This window comes from Orycteropus afer, unplaced genomic scaffold, assembly GCF_000298275.1.
Source record: "Orycteropus afer afer isolate SDZICR_OR568_19922 unplaced genomic scaffold, OryAfe1.0 scaffold00431, whole genome shotgun sequence".
NCBI classification, from domain to species: domain Eukaryota; kingdom Metazoa; phylum Chordata; class Mammalia; order Tubulidentata; family Orycteropodidae; genus Orycteropus; species Orycteropus afer.
The window spans coordinates 761,693-786,644 of NW_006922018.1; the positions used below are offsets into that span (position 1 = coordinate 761,693).

General features: G+C 38.3%; 1 protein-coding gene across 1 annotated transcript in view; it reads left to right on the top strand.

Annotated features, from left to right (window-relative positions):
* The window catches only part of KDM3A (lysine demethylase 3A), a 62,484-nt gene that overhangs the window by 10,274 nt on the left and 27,258 nt on the right, over positions 1-24,952 (top strand). The window contains exons 2-8 of the mRNA XM_007954085.2: positions 2,537-2,692; positions 6,716-6,826; positions 12,728-12,830; positions 13,745-13,869; positions 14,081-14,153; positions 14,266-14,354; positions 22,154-22,317. Of these exons, the coding sequence (XP_007952276.1) occupies positions 2,537-2,692; positions 6,716-6,826; positions 12,728-12,830; positions 13,745-13,869; positions 14,081-14,153; positions 14,266-14,354; positions 22,154-22,317 (821 nt within the window). The remainder of the gene's footprint in view (positions 1-2,536; positions 2,693-6,715; positions 6,827-12,727; positions 12,831-13,744; positions 13,870-14,080; positions 14,154-14,265; positions 14,355-22,153; positions 22,318-24,952) is intronic.

The following is a 24,952-nucleotide window of genomic DNA, read 5'->3' on the forward strand; positions in this document are numbered from 1 at the left end:
CCCATCGTTGCATCTAGATGGCAGCTTGCTAGCTTTTAAGATCCCAGTCGCTACTCACCAAAGTAGGAGGTGGAACAATGTTTTGTATAGTATATTATGCCAATTGAGCTTGATGTCCCCTTGTCACCCATTTCTTGAGGTAGTGTATGATCAAGAACTCATGATACTAAAAGAAGAAATCCAAGCTGCACTGACGGATTCGTGGGAAAACAAGGCTCTGGGAATTGACAGAATATCCACTGAGATGTTTTGACAAATGATGCAATGCTGGAAGTGTTCATTTGTCTATGTCAAGAAATTTGAAAGACAGCTATCTGGCCAACAATCTACATAAGAACCATATTTGTGCCCATTGCAAAGAAAAGTTACCTAATAGAATGCAGAAATTATCAAGCAATATTGTTAATACCTCATGCAAGTAAAGTTTTACTGAAGATAATTTAAAAATGGTTATAACATTACATCAACAGGAAACTGCCAGAAATGCAAACTAGATTCAGAAGGTGGTATGAAAAGAGAGAGATTGTTGCTGATGTCATGGATCTTGGCTGAAAGCAAAGAATACCAGAAAGATGTTTTATCGACTATGCAAAGGCATTGAGCTTTGTGGATCATAACAAATTATGGATAACATTGCAAAGAATGGGAATTCCAGGACACTTAATTGTGCTCATGAGGAACCTGTACATTGACCAACAGGGACTGAGTAGTTTAAAATCAGGAAGGATTTGTGTCAGGGTTGTATACTTCCACCATAATTATTCAGTCTCTGTGCTGAGCAAATAGTCTGAGAAACTGAACTATATGAAGAAGAAGAAGACGACTTACTAACAACCTACAAGATGCAGCTAGCACAACTTAGCTTGCTGAAAGCGAAGGGACTTGTAATGTTTATTAATGAAGATCAAAGACTACAGTCTTCAGTATGGATTATATGTCAACATAGAGAAAACAAGAATCCTCACAACTGGGCCAAATAAGCAACATCGTAATAAATACAGAAAAGATTGAAGTTGTCAAGAATTTCATTTTCTTGGATCTACAGTCAGTGATCATGGAAGCAGTCAAGAAATCAACTGACATATTGCTTTGGGCAAATCTGCAGAAGACCTCTTTAAAGTGCTAATAAAAAGCAAAGTTGTCACTTTGAGGACTAAGGTACATCTTGGAAGCTGTGGGGCCAGAATGCTCCTTAGAAATGAGGATGGTAAGATGTTGGACAAGTTATCAGGAGGGACCATTTCCTAGAGAAGGATATCATTGCCTGGGAAGTTAGGGATGCATGCTTTATTCTTGAGTAGGATGGATCCTGAATTTCATTGATTTTAGAGTAATAGTAGTTGTAAGACTGGGGAAGTTTTGAGTGTATAATTATCAAGGGGACCTCTATTGAGAGACAAGCTCTTTGGTAAGGGAAGGCTTCTTTGTGGAAAGAATTTTTGAGCTGGCTTCTGAGAGATGAATGGAAGTTAACTAGTTAGTAAACCAGCGGTTGAAAAGAGAGATATGATTGATGTCTGTAAAATTATTAACAGTGTTGATTGATTTATCATTTCTTTGAAATCCAGAAATTAGTGAACTCTTTAGTATGAGGAATTTAAAAACAAATAATAATGGCAATTTTTGCATAGAATGTATCAATTAAAATTCAAAAACTTTTAAAGAGGATTTAGACTAAAGTGATAGCTTATTGGGTTAAGGAAGCTAAAATGGTTTGGTACACTTAGTTGATTTTTAGGAGCAGTTCTTATTTCTGTGTTGATACTAAAGACAGACCCTTTGGACTTCTCACTGAATTTTTTGAGTCTTGAAATATTTATACTATGTTGTAAAGGATGTAACCTTAGCACTGAAAGAAATTTTATAGAGCAGAAGCAGAAAATTTAACAATTACTTTAAAAATTATATTTCAAGGGTAGTTTGATTTTCATATAAGATGGTAGAGGTAGTTCTGAAAAACTCTGGGATCAGTTATCAATTATTTGTTTCTGTATTTAGTAAATAGCATCATAGTCTTAGACTCCAAACTGAGGTAAATTTTTCAGCTCATTTACCTCAAAGGGATATTGAGGATGTGCCCTGTATTAGATCTTGTGTTAAATCCTAATTCCTAATACCAAAGGAATTAAAGCAGGTGATGGTGATGTGGTTATCTTAATCCCACAGACAAAGTCTATGTAGAATTCCAATGCAATGTGATAAGTACTACTTTTGGATTTCAGATCTGTGTTTTCTAACTCCCAAAGCTCAGATGTCTAATTAAATACATGAAAATCTTTTGAGTTTGGTTTGTATGCTTCCCAGAGGTTACTTTGGCACAGAGACTGGCCTCAAGAGCCCTTGACTTTTGGTTCCCAAAGTGGTTTGGGAAATAAAGCTTTATCCATGTCAAGTTACATTTATTGTGGATTGTGAAGTGAAGTAAGGGAGTGGCAAAGGGGATGGAACATTCAGAAAAAAGATTTTTAATGTTTGTTGTTGTTATGTGCCATTATTTTTTTTAATTGCTTTTTTTCTGTTCTGTTTATTTTTCTAGGTGTGTGTGGAGTTTGATGGGGAGTCTTGGAGGAAGAGAAGATGGGTAGAAGTCTACAGCCTTCTAAGGAGAGCATTTTTAGTAGAACATAACTTGGTTTTGGCTGAACGAAAGTCTCCAGAGATTTCTGAACAAATTGTTCAGTGGCCTGCTATTGTGAGTAAAACTCCTCTTAAGGCTTATTGAACTCATAAAAAGAGGGTATTTCATCCATTATGGAGGAAACAAGGTCGTATATATGCAATGCTTGTATCCAGCCTTCTGAGGAATAATAGTAAATGTGTGTCAATGTGGAAGAATTAGAAGTACACTTGGAATCTCCTCCCAGCCTTACTAGGAGCTCTGTGACTCTGGGACAGTCCTTTGACTTTGTTTTGTTTCTTCACTTGTAAAACGGAGATGGAGGTAATGTGGGGAATGTATGGTTCACAGGTCAGAGTTCAGCAGTCATGCAAACATATGATCTGTTTTAAAGTTTAGGAAATTTTGAATTTGTTGCCAACTTCTATTAAATGTGGAAACTACACCTGAAAAATTTGGATTTCCAGTTTCTCTTGAAAAAACTGCAAGACATGACAGAGCTGGGCCTTGTGGCAGTTCCTTACCACAACAGTGTGCTAGAGCTAAGTGCCACCTATTGCCTGGCCCCAGTAAAGGTTTCTTGTCTTGGTCTCATGATTTCTAAGGTTCCCTATGACTCATACTATGCCTTGGCCTTAAAGATACTGTAAATCACCATATGATTATACTATATCCTCATCTTAAGTATGGCACAGAAGAAAGGAGATGTCTTGAGCTGGAGTTTGAAGGAGGAAGGGTCAGATTGGGATTGTTGGAAGGACCAGGAGGATGAATGAAAATTCTAACCAGATTGTAAGGGGCCTTACATGCTGTGCAAGCACAGTTAAGATTTTGCCCATGGGTGAGGTTTTTGAGTTATGTAGCATTGTGGTTAAAGTTGTAATTTGCTGTTTACATATATATTTTTTTTCAACAGTTCAGAAAAATACACATACACACTTTTTTCTTGCATAAATTTTTGGGAAACCATGTATCTGTATACCTAGATCTATATGTCAGTGACTCCTAGGATGTATATCTATAGATCTGGTCTCTGCCCTGTACTTCTAATTTCCATATCTAGCTTCCCTGGAATGTCTCAGGTGTCTCAAACTCAGTATGTTTAAAACTGACCTCATCAGGTTCTTCCTTCTCCCCCTCAAAAAGATTTGGACCTGCATTTCATCCTCTATTCTCATCTCAGTTGATGTTGTCACACTTTTCCCTATTGATCACTATTCTTTACCTGTGTGTTACAAAGACTTATGATTGCTGTTTCCTAAATACATTTGATTCTTATGTATTATTATTTTAGTGCCACCAGCATCCCCTTATTCAGGCTCTTACCTCTTGATTCTAATGCTCCAAAAGCCTTATGGTAAATCTCCCTTGTGTTTTTCTGGTCTCAGGCCCTGTGTATCTGTCAGAATGGCATCATTTAAAACCCTTCCTTCAGGGTCTTCCCATAGATTGCAGATTCCAGAATAATTTGGGGAATTGATTCCCTTCATCATTTGGCAGCTGCTTATTTCTCCAGCCTTATCTCTCAGCAACTACCTTATCTTGCTTTTTAAGTTCCAGTCATACCAGATAGCTTAGAGTCCAACAAACACTGCAGTTTAAGTTCTATTCATTTGTACTTTTAGCACTCCCCTCCCTTCTCTTCATCTTCATTTTTTTTTTTGGTTGAGAATTTCTTGCTCCACTATTTTCCCTCCTCAGAGATGAGTGCCCTTCTCTATGTACTCATAATACTTAATATATTTCTTGCAAATGCCTCTGACTGAACTTCTAGTATAGTGTTTGACAATAGGAAGCATTCCAATATATGATGACATCTCGAATGGATGATTTGATAAAGTTTAGATTTGGGAAGGTGGACCAGTTAGAAGAAAATCAGAGATAATTGTTAATGTTTTTATTGATGTGTGGGATAGGAACAGTGCTCTTTTCAGCAAGGCTTCAAATTGGTTCTTCCCAGTTCAGTCAGGGCTGACAAAGTGAAACTGGAATGGACCCAAATTTATAAAATGTGGGTATACTGGAATGACAAATGGAACAGAAAAAATTATGGGCTGGTGCCCTGCTAAAAACTTAATCTCCGTCTTAGGAAACAAGGGCAGTGTTGCATTGTAACCAGCTCTCTTGATTGGCAGAGTTGTAAGCAATGGTGCCTGGCTCAAAAATGGCAGCTGGCTGCACTGCTTTGAATGTATGTTGCTCTCCACAGTCCTGGCAATAATCCAGTTTCCTGCATTAGGCTTCTGAAAGGGCTAACTTACAAGTTGTCCCTTCCGAGTTTCTCATTCCAGGGCTTCAGCCTGTAATTTTTCCTGTTCCATTAATCATTCTGGTACAACTGCATTTACAATTCCAATTTCATTGTGTCAGCCGTAACTGACCAGTTCAAACTGGTTCAAAGCCCTGGTTTTCAGTCATAGAAATAGGTCAGCATGGGGGAAATTACAAGGCATTTGGTGGGGGAAATTACAAGGCATTTGGTGGGGGAAATTACAAGGCATTTGGTGCTAACCAGAAGGTCAGCAGTTCAAAACCCACCAGCCTACTCCATGGGAGGAACATGAAGCAATTTACTTCTGTAAAGATTAACAGCCTTCAAAACTCAATGGATGTCACTGTTGGAATTGACTCAATGACAGTGGGTTTTTTAGGGGAAATTAAGACTAAAGTTCAGTATCTAACCTGTTGAGTTTGAGAATTCTCAGGAAGGCAGTTGGAGATAAGGATGTGAGCAACCATCTTTAATAATAATAATAATAATAATTTGGACAATTATTATAAGGAGCACACTCCTCACCGGTGTTACTGTTTATTCTCCAGCTCAGGGTTTTTTTTCCTTATGTGATTTGGTGATATTTTGGACTCATGAACATACAGGACATTTTAGCTCTTAATAAAGTAGGGAGCTCTGGTGGTGTAGTGCCTGAGGCATTTAACTGCTAACTAGAAGGCTCGCGGTTCCAACCCACCAGCCACTCCTTGGAAGGAAGATGGGGCAATCTCCTGCCATAGTGATTGTTGTTGTTATGTGTCGTGGAGTCACACCCGACTCATAGCGACCCCTCCTTGGGTTCCCAAGGTAGTATCACTATGGAAGTAGATTGCCCCATCTTCTTTCCGAGGAGTGGCTGGTGGGTTTGAACCGCCAGCCTTCTGGTTAGCAGTCAAGTGCCTTAGGCACCATGCTACCAGAGCTCCATAGTGACTGCCTCGGAAACCCAAGGAGGGGTTGCTATGAGTCAAGTCCGACTCCGCAGCACATAACAACAACAACAGCATTATGATTGTTGCAGAATTGTACATGTTACATTTACCATAGTTGTCATTTGCAGTGCATAGTCTCTTAAAGATTTATTTATCCTGTCTTCTAGATCATAGGTTGGTAAACTATGGCCTGTGGCCAACTGACTTGTAAAGTTTTATGTGAACATAGCTATATCCGTTCATTTATATATTGTCTACAGAATTTATGCTGTAGCAGCAGAGTTAAGTAGTTGTGACACACCGTTTAGCAGCATGCGAAGTCTAAAATACTTACCTTGTAGCCTTTTACAAAAAAATTTGCCAACCCTTGAGCTGGAGAATAATGGTGTAGTAGCAAGTAATCATCAAAATGTTATTGTTCTTTGTCTAATTACTTCCATTTATATAATTTCCCTGACGCACACCAGCACAGACTACATAATGATCATTTGTGTGACAGTGCATTTCCAACTTTTGGGCTAACTTATTATCTGACTTTGGACACATCCTTTGGTAAATCTGGATTTTGATTTCCTTTTTGATAAAATAAAAGGGCAAGAGTTGGTCACTAAAGTCCTTTCATTTTTAAAACTATTTTTTTTTTTCTAGTAGAATTATTTTCAATTATTTATCTATAAGTATTACAGTTTTATTGTAGTTTAAAATTATTGGATTCAGATAGAAATTGTGTAAACTTTTTGTGGTTGCATAAATAATTATTGAGATTCTTGCAGTAAATAAAATACTTAATGGCATTATCATTTTCCGTGTGTGTGGAAAATTGCCAGTCTCTACTTTCAGAATTATATTGACATGAGTTGGGAGGTCAAGAACACTTTCTTTTGTTTGTTTCAGATGTACAAACCTCTGTTGGACAAAGCTGGTTTGGGATCCATAACTTCTGTTCGCTTTCTAGGAGATCAGCAAAGAGTGTTTCTTTCTAAAGACCTTTTGAAGCCTATACAGGTAAAACAAAATACCTATCTCTTTGTCTATATCTGCATCTGAAAGGAGCTCTGGTGGGACAATGGTTAAGCACTTGGCTGCTAACCATAAGGGTGGTTCAGATTCACACAAGTGAAAGATGTGATGATCTGCTTCTATAAAGATTATAGCCTAGTAAACCCTGTGGCTGGTCTCCTTTCCTGTAGGGTCACTGTGAGTGTGAATTGATGGTACCTAACAACAGTGATAGGCACCATCCATGTTTATATCTGTTGTTATTTTTAATTAACTTCTATAACTTTCACCTTCTTCACAACATTTAGCCTCTTGGGTTTTGCTTGCTCATTTGTGATTTTTTTCTCCTTCCTATTATGAAAATATTGAGAGGGAAGGTGGCAAGAACACACAGATGAATTTATCTCCAGATCACTACCCTGGAAATAATGTTAGTCTTACAATTGCATTCATCTTTTAGAAGTCATTTATGAAGCTTACTAATCCCCTTTACCTGTTTCTATTTTGTGTCTTTAGAGATTGACCTGACTTGTTTCTGTGCCATTTAGAACAATTAAAATTGTCTGCTAAAAGCAGCTTAGGTCAATGGTCATTGCCAATGCTGGGCCCATATTAGAAAATCTAAAACACTGACTTTCTCTCTATTAGAAAGTCTCACTTTTACTTTCATATCCTGGAAGGAGTGAAAACAAGTTCTCAGTCTGATCTTCCTTTTATAATATATAAATAAATGGAATAGAGGAGGATGCTTTTACTTAAAAAACCAAACCAAACCAAGCTCACTGCTGTCAAGTTGATCTCGACTCATAGTGACCCCTCCTTAGGTTTCCAAGGCAGTATCTCTGCAGAAGTAGATGGCCTAGTCTTCCTTCTGAGGAGTGGCTGGTGGGTTTGAACTGCCACCCTTCTGATTAGCAGTCACATGCCTTAAGCCCTATGCCACCAGAGCTCCTTAGTTAATTTTTAATGCAGGTTTGCATCATATGTTAGTGGTGCTTAAGGCATTTGACTGCTAAGCAGAAGGTTGGTGGTTCAAACCCACCAGCCTCTCTGTGGAAGGAAGATGGGACAGTGTACTTCTGTAAAGATTTATTGGCTTGGAAGCCCGGTGGGGGTTGCTATGAGTCAGAATCAACTTGATGGCAGTGTGGTTTTTTGGTTCATATGTTAGGCATCTTGATATTTTGCCTACCTTAAAAGGTATACTTTAAGCAGCGACATTACTAGAGTTGGTATCACCCAGGCAGAAACTCATGGTGTCACCTTTCCCCCACCCCACCTTCTACCTATTGGCAAGGCCAGCTGATGAACCACCCTGTGGGGTGTGGATGTATATGTGACAAGCTCCTACACTAGGTGATGAATGACACCAGCCCTAGTGATGCAACTGCCTTGGCAGCCCCTTCACCTGCAGTGCTAATCCTGCTGCCACTGCTGTGGACCCTGTGATCATTTTGGTGCCACCCTCTCTGACAGTATTGGGGTATGGTCCACATACTCTTAGTGACATTATGACCTTAGGGTAGGTTTTTTCCTACCTTAAAGACCAAGGAACATGCAGGGAAATGTGTTTATATTACTTTACTGATAAAAGTAATGTTTACTTCTAAGCAATTATTTTTTAGATTTACATATTTCATGTGTCCCAGGTTTTTCAGTTAAGGTACAAATCTTAGTTTCTTGAGAATGAAAAAATCTAGATCAGTAAGTTTTTGTTTGTTCTCAGGGAGCTGTCTTTTTGACATAAAAAAAGATATGCACTGGGATTTTAGTGTGGTAAAGCTGCTATTTTACTTGGATCACAATCAATTTGCCTATGGAAACAGCAGTCATGAAATCAAGTGACATAGTGCATTGGCAAATCTGCTGCAAAAGACCTATTTAAAGTGTTCAAAGGCAAAGATGTCACTTTAAGGACTAAGATGTGCCTGACCCCAGCCATGATACTTTCATTCACCTCATGTGCATATGTAAAAGCTGGACAATGAATAAGGAGGACCAATGAAGAATTGATGCTTTTGAACTGTGATGCTGGTGAAGAATATTGAATATACCCTGGACCGCCAGAAGAATGAACCAATCTGTCCTAGAAGAAATATAGGAGAATGCTCATTAGAAGCAAAAATGGTGAGACTTTGTATTCATGTGCTTTGGACATGCTATCAGGAGGGACCAGAACCAGGAGTACATTATGCTTGGTAGAGTAGAAGGTCAGTGAAAAAGAGGAAGACCCTCAATGAGATGGACTGATGCAGTGGCTGTGCATTGTAGTAAATTACCTGGTATGGCTTTTCTAGCCATAAGTCTTTGTAAACTCCATGGTGGAATTTGCTCTGAGAAACTGAGTAGCTCCTGATTGTTAAAATCATCCACCTGGAGTATTTCTGTTGGGAGCAGCACAAAGTAATGTTCTGGAAAGTTCGCTCTCTCAGGTGCTTAGAATTCTGGTGTTATGATTGGTTAGTTTGGCCGCTCTGCCAGGCTCAAAAGGAGGCTTCCTAGAGGCAGAAGTCTCTCTCTGACAGCTGGCTGAGAAGGACATGCTGCTGAGAGAAATGCTCCCGAGAGAAATGCGCTCCTGACACACTGCTGAGAAAGACACCAAGGGACATGCACTGCTGGGAGAGAGACTGTGAGAGACTGTTGGCTGAGAGATGGCGGCCTGAGAGAGACTGAGCATTTTTCCTGAACTTGAATTGTAACCTGGTGCTTCCCTAATAAGGAGCTCTGGTAGCATAGTGCCTAAGGCACTTGACTGCTAACCAGAAGGCTGGAGGTTCAAACCCACTAGCCACTCCTCGGAAGGAAGACTGGGTAATCTACTTCCGTAGTGATACTGCCTCGGCAACCCAAGGAGGGGTCGCTATGAGTTGGGGCTGACTTGATGGCACATAACAGCAACAACAACAGCTTCCCTAATAAACCCCATAATCTGTGAGTTCTGTGTGGCTACTACAGTGAATTTATTGAACCCAGTAGAAAGGTGGGGAGTGCTGTGGGAGAAATGGTTGGTGTCAGGGTTGGTGAAAGGGCTGGAGGGAAGCAGCATGTCTGGCCTAGCAGGAATAGGCCTTGGACTACTGATGGTGATTCTGTCTTCCTGTTATGTGGTTAGAGGAGGTCAGAAGATATGGCCTCCCCTGCCCCTTTGGCAGGCTGCAACAATGGGCTCAAACATAGCAATGGTTGTGAAAATGATGTAGGACCACGCTGAGTTGTTCATAGGGTTGCTGTGAGTCAGAATGGACTTAACAGCACCTAACAACATAAGCTCGCTTTGTTATTAATGTAAAAATAATTTAGAGGTAGTGCAATGTATGCTCTTGATCTTTATTGATAATAATAGTGTGGTCGGAGTGTTCAATACCTTAGGATCTTCTCTTAGAGATATGGATGATTTCTGAAAGCCTGGGAGGATTGGGGGATGCAATTACCCACCCCAGTAGGATGCTTACCCTAAATATCATTTGGCATATGCAGAAGCTGGGATTGAAACTTAAGGTCTGTCTTTAGGGTTGAATTTGGCTCAATTACCTTATCCTTAGTTAAAAAAACCACAAGGTATTATATTGGTTCTGTAGTGCTGCTATAACAGAAATACAACAAATGGATGGCTTAACATATCATGCTTAGTAAAGTATAGGATCAATGAAAAAGGGGAAGGCCCTTAAGGAGATGGATTGATACAGTGGCTGCAATGATAGGCTCATGTATAGTATTGTGAGGCTGGCACAGGACTGGGCATTGTTACATTCTGTTGTATATAGGATCACTGTGATAGTTGGAGCTGTGTGTCAGCTTGGCTGGACCACAATTCTGTGTGGGTTAAGCAATTGTGATGTGGGTTATTCCCATGATGAGATGGGATTTATATGTTTTGAGCAGCCAATCTGTTGAAAGGGAGTTTCCCTAGGAGTGTGGCCTGCTTCGAATATATTTATGGACATCCTGGGAAAAGAGACACTCTTCTGTGGATTGGGATCCTGTTGTGCTGCCTACAACTGTCCATGGGTGAACAATCCACCATTCAGCCTGGAGATCTTGGATTCATCATTCAGTGGAGTCAACAGCCAGTATACTTCCTGCCAACCTTGAGTTCGTCAGCCCCTGCAGCTACGTGAGTCGGGAAAAGCCTCTGGTTGGCGTTTGATCCAAGAACTTAGGATTTGCCAGCTTCTATTAGTGTCTGGGCCATTTTTCTAAGATAAATTTCTCTTTATGTGTATATATAAGCTTTACTGGTTTTACTTCTCTAGAGAACCCAGCCTAACACAGTCACTATGAGTCAGAGCCAACTTGATGACACCTAATAACAAACAGTTTAGGAGGTTAGAAGTCCCAAATTCAGAATGGCTGCCAGCTCTAGGGGCTGGGTGAAGGCCCCTCAGCCTTGGGCTTCAGCTCTACCTCTTATTCCAGGCCCACTGATGGAGCTAGAGATGTCTCCTAACTCAGACAGCTGTTTGGCTGCTGAGGAACCCAGAATTGACAGGTAGAATGGCACGGTGCCAAGGTCAGCAGTCAGCACAAATCCAAATGTGCCAAAAAGCTAGAGACCTTTCTCAAAGCTTCCCCATATATATTGGAAACAGGCCACACCCCCGAAGGCAACTAATTAGCTGTTCATAGCAGATTCCACCCTAGACCTGATTCCAGTCTCATCATGGAGAATAACTGCATCCAGCTGCCAACCACTTAAAGCCACTGCCCAGCCAAGTTGGCACACATCCTTAACTACTACAGGTATCCAGGTCAATTATCTGGCACTTTTGATAAGTCCTAAAACTCTCCTAGGCAGACTAGAATTAGTCTACTTTATTGAAGAGCTCTTTGTGGCTCTTTCCATTAACGTGCTGTTTCATTGTGTAGTAGGAGTTAGAGAATATATGTGTTTTTTTTTTTTTTTTTTTAATTTCAGTAGCAATAAATATCCAAGAAACTCCATACAACCCCAAGTGAGCCATTCTGGTAATTATTATTGAGGAGTTCTTTTGGAAGCCCTAGTTTAGGTCTAATATTTCTTGACTAAAGAAACATATTTTTCTAGCACATTCCCTCTCTAAAAGACTAGTTATCCTTCACAGTGGGAAGAATGAATGAAACATTCTTGGTTGCTATTTATCCAGTTGAGTGACAGATAGGCATGAAGGCCTGTTATTGGAAGGATCACTATGTGTAGCCCTGTTTTTTCTTTGCCCTGCTAGAGTTTGGGTTTGGCAGGTTGTTCCTATTGAGATTTTCCATATGCATTTATCATAACTGGGTGTGCACACAAAGCCAGAAGATTATGGACTAGTGCCAAGAATGGAGCTCTGCCAAGAATTGAATATTGAGAAAAACTGCCTTTCTGAAGACTTAGTCTATCCATTCATGTTTTCTGTTTGATCCCCCTCTTAGCCTTTTGTAAAGAAGAATGAATCTTGAATACTATTTAGGTTAAATGAATCTTCGTGAAATAATTTGTTTTGTAAAAACAACCATTTCAGTGGGTTGACAATATGGATTTGTCTCTTGTGTATTTTATCTGTATGCTTCCATGTGTTTTTTACCCTTTGGATTTGCATCTGCTCTCTCTTCAATCTCCATTTGGAATACTGTATTTTATACTTGGATTGATCAGTAGTTTGGTTGGTTACTATAGTTACGTCAAGATTAAAATTACACTTTAAGCCACTCTTAGTATTTCCCACCCTCTTAGCTCTTTCACATCAGTCTTCCAAACTGTGATCTTGAGGGTTTCTTACTTTTTGATCTTTCTAGTTCATTGATGTTACAGTGGTTTGTTAGCATCAAATGGCTAGGTGACACTAGTTTAACCCTTCTGATTAAACTGATTTAAATATCCATTGGAATTTGAAAAATTCTTATTTATTAGTTTCACAATTAATGATATTTTTTATTTTTCAGGATGTAAATAATCTTCGACTTTCCCTTACGGATAATCAGAATGTCAGCAAAGAATTTCAAGCTTTGATTATGAAACATTTGGATGAAAGTCATCTTTTACAAGGTATGTGAATTATCTATTAGTAATATTTATAAGTTGACCAATGGTTAGATTGTAAAATTCTTAAGTTTTAGCCCTTTTCACTCATTTTCTCATTGACATTTCTAACTTATTTCTTCACTTAATTTAAAAAATTTTTAGAAATTCCTGCTTTTCCCATGCAACTCGATGACTAAAGGACTTTATTAATGTATTCTAAAACCTCTGAAGTTCGAAAGTTCAGAAATAATATGAAACTATATAAGTAAAATAGATATTTAAAAAGTTCGACTATTTTTGGTATGAAACTTGATAAATTGGAATTTCATCTATAAAATTGATAAGCATTAATTTGGTAATCCTGACTTTCTCATTTACTAGTATTGAATTGTTTGGTTAATTTCACACACACAAGTGTTTTATCTGACCTAGAAGTTCTTTTGGGGTTTCTGAATTTGCTTCCTTTAAAAACTCTACACAGGACGATGAGTTAGGTTTCATGAGTCATCTGATACTACTTGATCTGATACAACAAGCTAGAATAAATAAACATATCACCACTCTTGAGATAAATCAGTAGGAAAATGGTGCTTCAAAATAAAGTTTCAATTTTCTGTTAGCTTTGCTGCAATGTCTGTCTTCTCATATGTCTATATAGCAGTATTATTTTTTCCTTTTTTTTAATTCCTTTTGTTGTGGTGAAAACATGCACAACAAGACATTCACCAGCATAACAACTTCCACATTTATAGCTCAGGGACATTGATGACATTTTTCATGTTGTGCCACCATTATCGTATAGCAATATTTTTTAATGTTTACTTTATACTACAATTTTTTTTTTTTTTTAATTTAAAAAAAAACTTGTCCTGGATAATGGTGCTATTGGGAGACAATGCAAATTTTTCTCTAAGGATTTTTTTGTTTGTTTGTTTAAGGTGACAAAAACTTAGTTGGCTCAGAAGTAAAAATTTATAGCTTGGACCCATCTACTCAGTGGTTTTCAGCAACCATCGTAAATGGAAACCCAACATCCAAAACTCTTCAAGTCAACTGTGAGGAGGTAAAGATGATGATAATTGCATGTAAGCTAACTTGAGAGGGAAGGATAATTATAAAAGGGATATCTGTAGGAGCTAAATAAATATTTTTTTTTATTTTATACTAAAATATTAGAGCAATGAAATAAATAACCACCATATTAAAAGAGATACTTTTCAGTATGTTCCCAAGCACCTTTTAATTTTCCAGTATTTTTTAAATTTATTTTTAAGATTCCGGCACTGAAAATTGTCGATCCATCATTGATTCATGTTGAAGTTATACATGATAACTTTGTGACATGTGGTAAGATATATTATTTGATTAAAATACGTTTTTCTTCTTCCTTTTTTTTCCTTTCTTCTTCTCACATTAAGAGAAACAGGGAGGCCAACTTACCTACTCTTAAATATTTCAGGTAATTCTACAAGAATTGGAGCTGTAAAACGAAAGTCTTCTGAGAATAATGGAAGCCTGGTTCCCAAGCAAGCAAAATCTTGCTCTGAGGTAACCTTCATTTATTTTTGTCATTAGTGTAAAGCTTTCCTTAAGTTCTCACAGTGCATGGCCAGTTTTATTAGTGTTTATAAAGCTGTCTTCTCTGTTCTTTGCTGTCTTTTCTGTTCTTTGCTAGTTTCAGATCTTGGCCATAATTTCTACACTCAAGCAGATGGAGATAATATAAATTTCTGGTTCACAATTTCTATATAGGAAATATTTCATAGTTGGTATTTTCTGAGAGTACTCATTAGATTTAACAATTTCACCATATGAAGCTGTTTATTAGTGTAAATTGAGCTGTGTGTGTTAAAATTGGAAGAATACTTGGAGTAAGAAGAGGAGGGAATTTTAGAATTTTGAGTAGATGCAGTGTGAAAATAAGAACCCCCCTCCTTAATAGCAAGAGAGTTTGTTTGGTTATTTATGATTAAGTAATCAAATATAGTAGTTTTTCAAAGGAAGTTGTTGATTTGGCATTTGTAATTCTGCCCTGAAAGGTATAGGCTTCTATGAATGTCACTGGTAGTTCAAGTACCAGATTTATTCTGTTCTGAGGTAGTGAGAATTTGGATCAAGTTATTCTTAAGTTTAAGAATATTTCAAATAAATAAATAAAAAGAAAGAAACTTCAGAGTATTTCTCTTTTAGGTGAGTTTAATCATTAGGACATATTACAGTGCAAGTAACTTAGATATCCCAATGTACTTGTGTTACATGGATCGTTTGGTGTATCATGATCAAAAATACCTTTATGATGTTTTGTCCCAAAGTGGAGCTTAGAATTTTGAAATTGACCAAGCTGATGTTATTGCTAAGGTTGTTGACAGCATTTGACGGGGAGCCTGGGTCTTAGGGGAGCAAGGCAAGGAGAAATGGTGTGGGAGTAGGCCAGACCAGAATCAAGTAATGAATGAAGAGTCTGGATCAAGTGCATATTGGCCTGCATGGCCTAAACTCTGGGCAGCTAGAATGATTGCTTGGCTTTTCTGAGTCTTAAGCTTGTGTACTGGCAACAGGAAATTTGATACCTTACCAAAAACTTTGTAAACTAAGTTATCAAATACTCCTGTCTTCTTACTAAGTGCAGTGGAGCCCTTGGATGAAGGCTTAAGTTTTTAGGGAAAGAATGAAGAAATACTTATGAAAATTAATATTACTACCTTTCATTTTTTGCCTTAAAGTTTACAAAACCAAACAAAACCCCAAACTCACTGCCATAGAGTCGGATCTGACTCATAGTGACTCCTCCTCGGGTTTCGACGCAGTATCTGTATGGAAGTAGATTGCCCAACCTTCCTTTCAAGGAGTGGCTAATGGATTTGAACCACCAGCCTTCTGGTTAGCAGTCAGGTGCCTTAGGCATGATACCACCAGAGCTCCTAAAGTTTACGAAGTATTTTCAAATGCATCTATCCATGATACTGGAAATATTACATAATTACTATGTGCTGAATACTTTGTCCTGGGGCAGAGAAGTATCTGGAATCCCTGCCTCAAAGCATCTGTAGTCTAGATCCTAAACGGGCTCCCATAAGCTCTCAGGGACTCCTCTGAGCAAGAGTTATACAGGTGCCTTGGGGAAGTAGCCTGTGTAGAAGTTCAGAGTGAGAACATGTCCTATATACAGAAGGGCAAGCTTTCATTGTGGCTGGAATATAAAAGATATAGGAAGAGAGGCAGGGTACAGAAAAGGAAAGAAAGTTTGTATTTATTTTGTAAATGAATTGGGAGGGTGAAGTATTCAAGAGTTTTAAGTTCAGGAGATTGACAAGAACTTTATAGATGATGGATGGATGAGAGAAGGAGATAAGAGTTAGAAACAAAGGTGCTGGTAGGGTTAGTGGGATTATCTATTACATATGAGCCTGAAATGAGGCAATAGCTGAGAGGATGGAAAGCTATTTAGGAGGTAACAACAACTGCATTTAGTAGAAGACTAAATGTTAGTACTGAGGAAAGGAGGAAATCTGACTAATGGAGTAGAACAAGTAGAGTATCTACTACAGGGAAGAGGTAACTACAGGGAGGAAGTGAGAGGAGAGCTGTTACATTGTGGGAAATTGCAGTCAATGTCATGAAGCAAAATGTGTATGAACTGCTATGTGGAAAATGGATTTTCTTTGTAAACTCTGACCCCAATCACAATAAAAATTAAAAAACAAAAAAAGAAAAGAAAGTGGAATGTCTACTTTGTAGAACACAATTCTAGTTTAGAAAACTTAAGTGACATGGTCAGATTATCATATTGCACACAGCAACAACAAAAACCTCCCTGCCATTGAGTCTGTTCCAATTCATAGTGACCCCATTGGGTTTCCAAGGCTGTAAATCTTTATGGAAGCTGACTGGCTCATCTTTCTTCCACAGAGTGTCTGGAAGGTTTGAACCACTGACCTTTTTGGTTAACAGGCAAGTGCCTTAACCACTATACCACCAAGCTCCTTTAATATTGTGCATTGTTGTCTGGTGTGAAAAGGGGCTGGGCTCAGAGAAGTAGAAGCCCTGTTCTAGAAGGGAATTAATAGTAAACCTCCAGGAAAGTAACGTGGTAAGGACTGTCAAGTGAGGATGTTATGCAAGTTACTATTAAATCTTAGAATTAAGCTCATAGAAGATATTGTCCAGTAATCCACAGTAAATTGAGAAGCAGGGTGAAATAATAACCTGTCAGAGATCTGTGATGAGAGAGTGAAAGTCAGTTTTGAGAAGATGATTGATACTTCACCAAAAATTTTGTAGAACAGGGTATCTAGTCCCTCTGACTTCCTACCATGTTTATAGCCCTGATCTTGGAATGGAGGCTCAAGGTCAGGAGAAGAATGAAGAGATAATTATGAAAATTAATGTAATCAAACTTGCTAAAGCTGGAAACTAAGGCAGGATCCGTCAGAGAAGAAAAACTCAAATATTTTCCACTAAATGTGCAATAGAAAAGTGGTTAGGCTACACCCTGTCACAGGCAGAAAACTTGTGAGACCTGGAAAACAAGGCAGTTCTGTGAGTTTTGGCTTTCACTGGTTTCGCTGTATCACTACCTTTCATTTTTTGCATTTTGGCAACTGCGTCAGTATAAACAGTTGGAGGTGTGATGAAAGGGAGAGTAACAGGATGTTGGGGAGGGAGCCAAGGAATAAGAATGGCATCCTGTTGCATGGTAGGGGAATTAACCTAGGGTACAGGGAAGAATGGGATTAGTAGGAACCTACTGTGGAGGAAAGGTATCAGTCTTCAAAGTGTGAAGTTCATCAGTAATGAGAGAGGTAATTGAAGAAGTAAATTTATAACCGTTAAGGAGGTTCTTGTAATATGTGACAATGTATACATATGTAAGTGGTCTCTGTCTCGCTGAAACTTTTGAAGGGCAAGGAGCATCTCTTATTTATCTTGCTTACAGCATATTGTCCAGCACACTGTTGGTGCTCAGTACGTTTGTGGGCTACCAAACTGATCAGGCCCGGAGATGAGTCTCTTAATTCATTTGAACCTTGACTTTGAAAGAAATAAAATTTGATGTTTTAAAAATGTGTGTTATAGCTCTTAAGCTCAGTACTAGTCATCTCATTCTCAAACATTGGCAGGTCTGGTGGTAAAGGAAGATGGAGATAATGGATTTTTTGTCAATTTGATCGTGACTCATAGTGACCCCATGTGACATGGTAGAAAGTTTCTGAATTATTAAAGTTATTCTCATTTGAAATCTTGGTTAGTTTAGAAAAGCATAGTAAAGAAAAGAAATATCACTTGTAATTATATTTCTCAGAGCCTCACTATTCATATTTTAGAATACCTCCCTCCTGTCCTCCTCCTATCTTTTTTCCCTTCTATGTATTATGGAAACTTAATAAAGCAAGCAAACAAAAACACTAAACTAAATACCATACTCTTCTGTATCCTCTTGAGTCATTTACAGAATATTGTATTTTTCCATATCAATAAATATTCTTTTGTATCTTGGGTGATTCTTGTAATGAGACAAATTTTGGAAAAACTGGCCTGGCTTAGATTTTAAGAGAGGTGGGGAGGTAAATGAGGAAGTGGGAAAAGAAGCAGAGTTAAATTAATATGTGTGAGCAAAAGGTGAGTACAGAGTAATACACTTGGCATGCATCTTACTGTATTTTCACTTCCCAAATGTGTGGAAATAGTGTAGAGTTTACTTTTAGGGTGGTCTTTGGAAGATAGTAATTTGGGACTAGGAAGGCAAGAATCTTGACTTTGATAAATTCTTTTGGTTAAGGTGTCACTGTTTGTCAGTGACATCTGGCTCCTTGAAGGTCTTCTCTGCCTAGCAGACTATTCCTCAGAGTTAAGATGTTGCTTGGTTAATTGGGAAAAAATCTGCTGAGGAGTGTGAGCCAGCAGTGTCCTTTTTAGAATACCATCATACACTCAATTATATTATCTTCATCTGCTGGCAGGGAGGAACTATTGCCATGACTGGTATAGAAGACCTTCAGGGAAAACTCTTCAGGTAAGAAGTAACTTTGACCCTTTATTGAGTCAGGCCAGTGTGTAGGTGTGCACATGAAAGATGAGATTGGGGATTGGAGTCCTATCCCTGTTGAGCAAAACTTTAGGAAAGTTATATAGTGATATATTTTAGTTTGCTAAAGGAAAAGCCCCCTAAGTTATGCTAATTCTAACATTTTCATACTAATTCTAACAATATTTTCACAATTTTTTTCTGCTTTAAGACAGCTAATCTCTAAAGTTTATTTTACTTTGTACTGGGCACTATGATAAAGCATAGAGCTAAAAAGTATATCTCATTACTCTCGTTTCACAGATGAGGAAGCTGAAGCTTAGCGAGATTAAATAATACACTAGGAAGTGTCAGAGACTGGATTTAAACCAAGGTCTACTGCCAAAACCTGTTACTCTTAACCACTGTGGTGTTCTTGCTGCTCTTCTGAATCCTTTCCTTGGTGTGGTGCATCACCATTGTGAAAACAGCTGGATCTTTCTTTCCTCTTTCCCTCTATCCTTCCAACAAATGTTTATTGAATATGTAGTATGTGCTAGGCACTGGATATACAGTTGTAAGCGATACTACCTGGCTTTTCAAATCACTTATAAGACTTATACCAAAAAATCAAACCCATTGCTATCTACTGGGTTCTGACTCATAGCAATCCTGTAAGACAGAGTAGAAGTGCTTCATAGGGTTTCTAAGGCTGTAAATCTTCACAGATGCAGACTGTCCCATCTTTCCTCCAAGGAGTAGCTGGTGGGTTCCAGCCACTGATCTTTTGGTTAGCAGCTGAATGCTTTAACCAGTACACCACCAGAGCACTTTAAGACGTAAAATATTAAGTGCTAACAGCATTCATTCATTTATACATTCTACCAGACTTCTTATTGAGCATCTGCTCTTGTGTCTGGCCCTACAAGATCTGTCAGTTGACATAACAGGGTCTCTGCCCATAAGGAATATATATTCCATTATGGGAAGACTGACAATAAGTAATTGAATAAAGATACTTTCATAGTGTGATAAATGCTGTGAAAGATACAGATATGGGATTATGATAAAGAGAAAGTGAGTGGCTTGTGGGGTACTGCTTTGAAAAGAATGGTCAGAGACTCTTTGAGAAGGTGGCATTTGAGTAGACTTGAGGGTGAAGGGGTGGAGCCAGCTAGCGACATGAAAACTACTCAGGCAGAGGGAATAGCAAGTACAAAGACTCAGGCAAGAAAGTGCTTAGAATATTTGAGGACTAGAAAGGAAGCCAGTAGTAGGAGCATGGTGAACAAGGGAGAGAGTGGAATGAGATGAGTGGAGGGAGTTGGTGGGAGATTGGACCACATAGGACTCTTGTAGGTGGTGGTGGAGTGTCATGATCTGATTTGATTTATATTTATAAAGATTGTGGTAGAATACATTTTGAGTAGAAGGCAGAGGGTACAGGCACAAATGCAAGGCAGGCAGGCAAACTGAGAGATGTATAGTAGTTGAGGGGAGAGAGAATGATAGAGGTGACATGGAAAGGGATAGATTCAATAAACATTTTGGAAATAGAGAAGAATTTGCTGGATCATTGATCAGATAAACAAAATGAGAGAGATGTACAGTTATTTTTATTTGAGCAGCTTGATGGGTGTGATAGAAAATAAAAATTTAGATGTGTAACCTAAATGTCTTTATGTTACTCTCAGGAGAATACTGTGTTAGTTCATCAATAAACATATTTATAATAAGGAATGTATGAGGTGAAGGAGGATGCTTGGTAAAAGTGAGGCTTGAATAAACATTTTGAAATGACTTAGCAAATAAACTTTGGTAGACTAATTTTTTAATAGGTGATTACCAGAGAGAATTGTAAAATAATAGCATTGAAAGGGACTTCAGAAATAAGTGTATTGGATCTCCTTATTTTAAAAATGAGAAAACTGAGACCCAGAGAGGTAAAGTTGGCTGTTCCAAAAGGTATATTTGAATAGATGAAGCAGAATAATAATACTCATAATTCTGGGGAACACTAAGCTAATAAACCAAAATCACTGCCATTGAGTCTGCCAATTTCATAGCCACCATAAGCTGCTATAGAGTTTTTAAGGAGATAGCACTTGGCTATACTGCAGAATAGAACTACCCCATAAAGTTTGCGAGGCTGTAAATCTTTACAGAAGCAGACGCCTAATCTTTCTCCTATGGAGTGTCTGGTGGGTTCAAACTGCCAACCTTTTGGTTTGCAGCTGAAGGCTTTTAACTGTTGTACCTCCAGAGCTCCTTATTAAGCTAATACTTAACCAAAGTTGAGTTGACTAAAATAGTATAATATCTGATCAGATCATTTAGTATTTAAAAATGGTTTCAAGCTATGCAGAAGTTTAATAGTGATTAGTTAAGTAAATTCTTCCTATTTTTCACATATTTTTAAATACTAGACAGTCTTTTCAAGGCTGCCAGAGTAAATGTCTTCAGAAAAAGGTTCATGAGTAAGCTACATAGAAATATATTCATAATTGTGAGGTTTAAAAAACTTACTAGAGAAATTCTACATCAAAATTTAGAAAGCTAATAACTAGAAGATGAAGAAAGGAACTTTGAAGATTCCTCATGTTTTGAGTTGGATTTGGTAGTAAGTTAAATATCAAGGTCACTGTGGTGTGAAGGAGGTGACTGAGGAAGGTATTTGACTTAAAGTTTAAGCACACGTGAAGAGCCTGGTGAAAGTGGTAAGTGGACTTTACCTGGTTTAGCCGTGGAATATATAGTTGTCTGAGTTTATGTCTTCCTTTTCTTTACAAAGTAGGAAGTTTGCTTTGTGGGTAGTATAAACTGATAAGAATCAGGTCCAATATTTCTATTTTTATGAAGATGAAACTATGTGATAAAGGAATGGGACAATGTTCTAACTTTTTCCCACAGGCTTGGCATGACTTGAATTCTTTTCCAGCTGTGATGACTTTTGTGCCTTGATAAGCCATACGAGAGCAACAGCTGTGTCCTCAACCTTTGTTGCATTGCAGACGTTTATTCTGGTACCCAGTAGGCACCATTGCCTAAAGAGTCCTATGTGGTCTGGTCTCCTGCCAATCTGTGCAGTAGGTGCATGGTAGGCACTCAAGTTAATATTGAAATGGATGCATGTGAAGCTGCCACCATTTGAGACTGTCAGTTAAAATCTCATTTCTGTGCATTGTCTTATTAATATAATTGCTTCCTGGCTGCATTTTGCTGGCATAATTATTCAGAGGTCTGAAAAAGATTAGCCTGTGATCTTTTATAGGAAGACTTAAATTTTGTGAAAAGCTGGAATGATTAATTTACCTTTAATATCTATTGGCTTGGTATCTTTTAGGCTTCCCCCAGCATGTGTCCTGTACAGTCTGTTCCTACAACAGTTTTTAAGGAGATACTGCTTGGCTGTACTGCAGCAACTCCACCTAGTAAGGACCTAAGACAGCAAAGTACTCCCCAGGCGGCCAACTCTCCACCTAACCTTGGAGCAAAAATTCCTCAAGGGTGAGTAATTATTTGTTATAGGTGTTTAGGTATAATAATAATAATTTAAAAAAATTAGTCAAGATTTTTTGTGTCTGAGCTTACATTGCTCAGGTGGCAAGACTTAACCACACTCAGTGTTTCAGGGAGAGAGTATGAGTATGACCAAAATTTGGCATAATGAATGACCTGTTAAACTGTCATTCATTCAGTCTCAGATTATCCAGAGAGGCTTTTGTTAGAGTTTCCGAAAGAAAAGATTGATCAGATGACTTCAGCAGTGATAAGCATAGTAGCCATACAGAACAACATGGGAAATAGTATAGAAGTGAGGGGCCACAAGAAAAGAAAAGCTGTCTTCACTTGATGATACAGAGAGAATGGTCATTTGAAATACTACAGAGAGTTGCAGAATAAGCATCTGTGTTCAAGGAAGAGGGAACAGAGAGGTTGTATGTGGAAGACTGAGATCAGTGGGAGTGAGAAGAGGGAAATATAGTCACAGTGAGTGGTTCCAGATATGAGTTGACTCCCAAGTACAGTTGAGAAGTGTGGTGGTGGAGGAGATACTAGAGTAACAGAAGTGAGGAAGCAATAACAGTAGGAGATATTGTTACTAATTTATAGATGTGGAAAGTGAATAAGAAATGTAAAGTTTAACCAGAGTTTTAAAGAGGGCTCAAGATTGACAGTCCTTAAGGGAAGGATCTCTTTTGAGAGGGGTGGTGGCCTAAACAGGCAGTTAAGATGAGACAGTGTGCTATAGAAAAGTAGGTTTGGGGAAACACTGTAAAAAGGTGGAAGAGTGGCTGATCACAGTGGTCCACTGGGAGGAAAGTGGGCAGCCTGGGACTGAGCTTTGGAGGATGGCCATGTAGTGGTCAGAGGAAAGGAAAAGCAATCTTCAAAGTAGAAAGAGGGAACAGTAAGTTCAGTGACATCTAAGCGAAGTTTAAGATAAATTCTTCTTACTGCTTTTGTTAGAGGCAAAAAAGAGTATAACAGAAAAAAAGTCCTTTGTGTTTTATTGGGGAGAGGACTCTAGGATGAATTTTAGAGAAACAAAAGTACCTTAAAGATATCATCCTAGATGGTGGGGCAAAAATACCAAGTCATTCTTCTGTGAACAAGCAATTAATCAATTGGCTATGTTATTTGCTTTGTGTCCTGATCACTGACCAACCAACCAAAGAACAAAAGTATCCAGTGTCAGGTCTGGTTACATACTGTTCACAGCAGGACAAGGTTTCACACTGCTCATGGCTGGCTGTTAGTTTTGTTTTTTAAATTTGATTGTGGTAAAATACATGTAACAAAAACATTGTCATCTTAACCATTTTTAAGTGTACAGTTCAGGGACATTAATTACATTCCCCATGTTATGCAGTCATTACCACTGTTTTCAAAAGTCTGGTAGCATAGTGCCTAAGGCACTTGACTGCTAACCAGAAGGCTAGTGGTTCAAACCCATTAGCCACTCTTCAGAAGGAAGGTTGGGCAATCTACTTCTGTAGTATCGCCTTGGAAACCCAAGGAGGGGTTGCTATGAGTCGGGTCCGACTCAACAGCACACAACAACAACAAAGCAGAAACTGAGTAGCCCTTCAGCAATAGCTCCCTACTCCCTTGCACTCCCCACCCCAGCCCCTGGTACCACCAGTAAACTTTTGTCTCTATGCAGTTGCCTGTTCTAAATATTTCATATGAGTGGGATCATAGAATATTTCCCCTTTTGTGTCTGACTTATCTTGCTCAGCATATTGTTTTCAAGGTTCGTCTTGTCATAGCATATATTAGAATTTCATATTTCTTGGTGGCTGAATAATACTCCATTGTATAGATATATACCACCTTTTGTTCATTGGTTGTTAGATTTTAACTTATATTTCATAGGAAGTTTATCTTTGAGGGGATTTCTAACATTGTGTGTATATATTTTTTTTATTACTATTTGTTGTTGTTGTTGTTGTTTGCCGTCGAGTCGGCCCCGACTCATAGCGACCCCTCCTTGGGTTTCTGAGGCAGTATCACTACGGAAGTAGGATTGCCTAACCTTCCGAGGAGTGGCTGGTGGGTTTGAACCGCCAGCCTTCTGGTTAGCAGTCAAGTGCCTTAGCCACTATGCTACCAGAGCTCCCTTTTTTATTATTACTAATTTTATTTTGACACATTGGCCTACCGTGAAATTTTATTTCCAAGTCTTGGCAAGAAGGCTAGCTTTACCTTTCAAATTCAGAAATAATCTTTATCAAAAAAGAAAGAGTTAACAGAATTTTTTTGAAATTGGAAAAAGAAACTTCTAGAACTGGCTCTGTACAGACTTTTCATTTTGACATTTGAAAACCACTGAATTTCTAATCTGCTGAGTATATTTTCTGGTTCCATGTGATAGGCAGTTTGTTTTGGAGGAAAGCTAAGGTTCATTATGCTGTAAGAAGTAGAACTAGTTGGAAGTTGGTAAAGTTTATGAACATGCAGATAGGATTTAGGGTAGTGTTTTTCAAAGAGGTGTTAAGATATTTTTGCAGGGCTACTAACTGATTACTTTTAACTCTAGCTCAGAAACCTATATTAAAATAAGCAGTTTTCTTTCACTTTCATACTGGCTGTTTTGGTGAACCAAACATTTGGCTTCAAAAGGTGGGTGAGAAAAAAA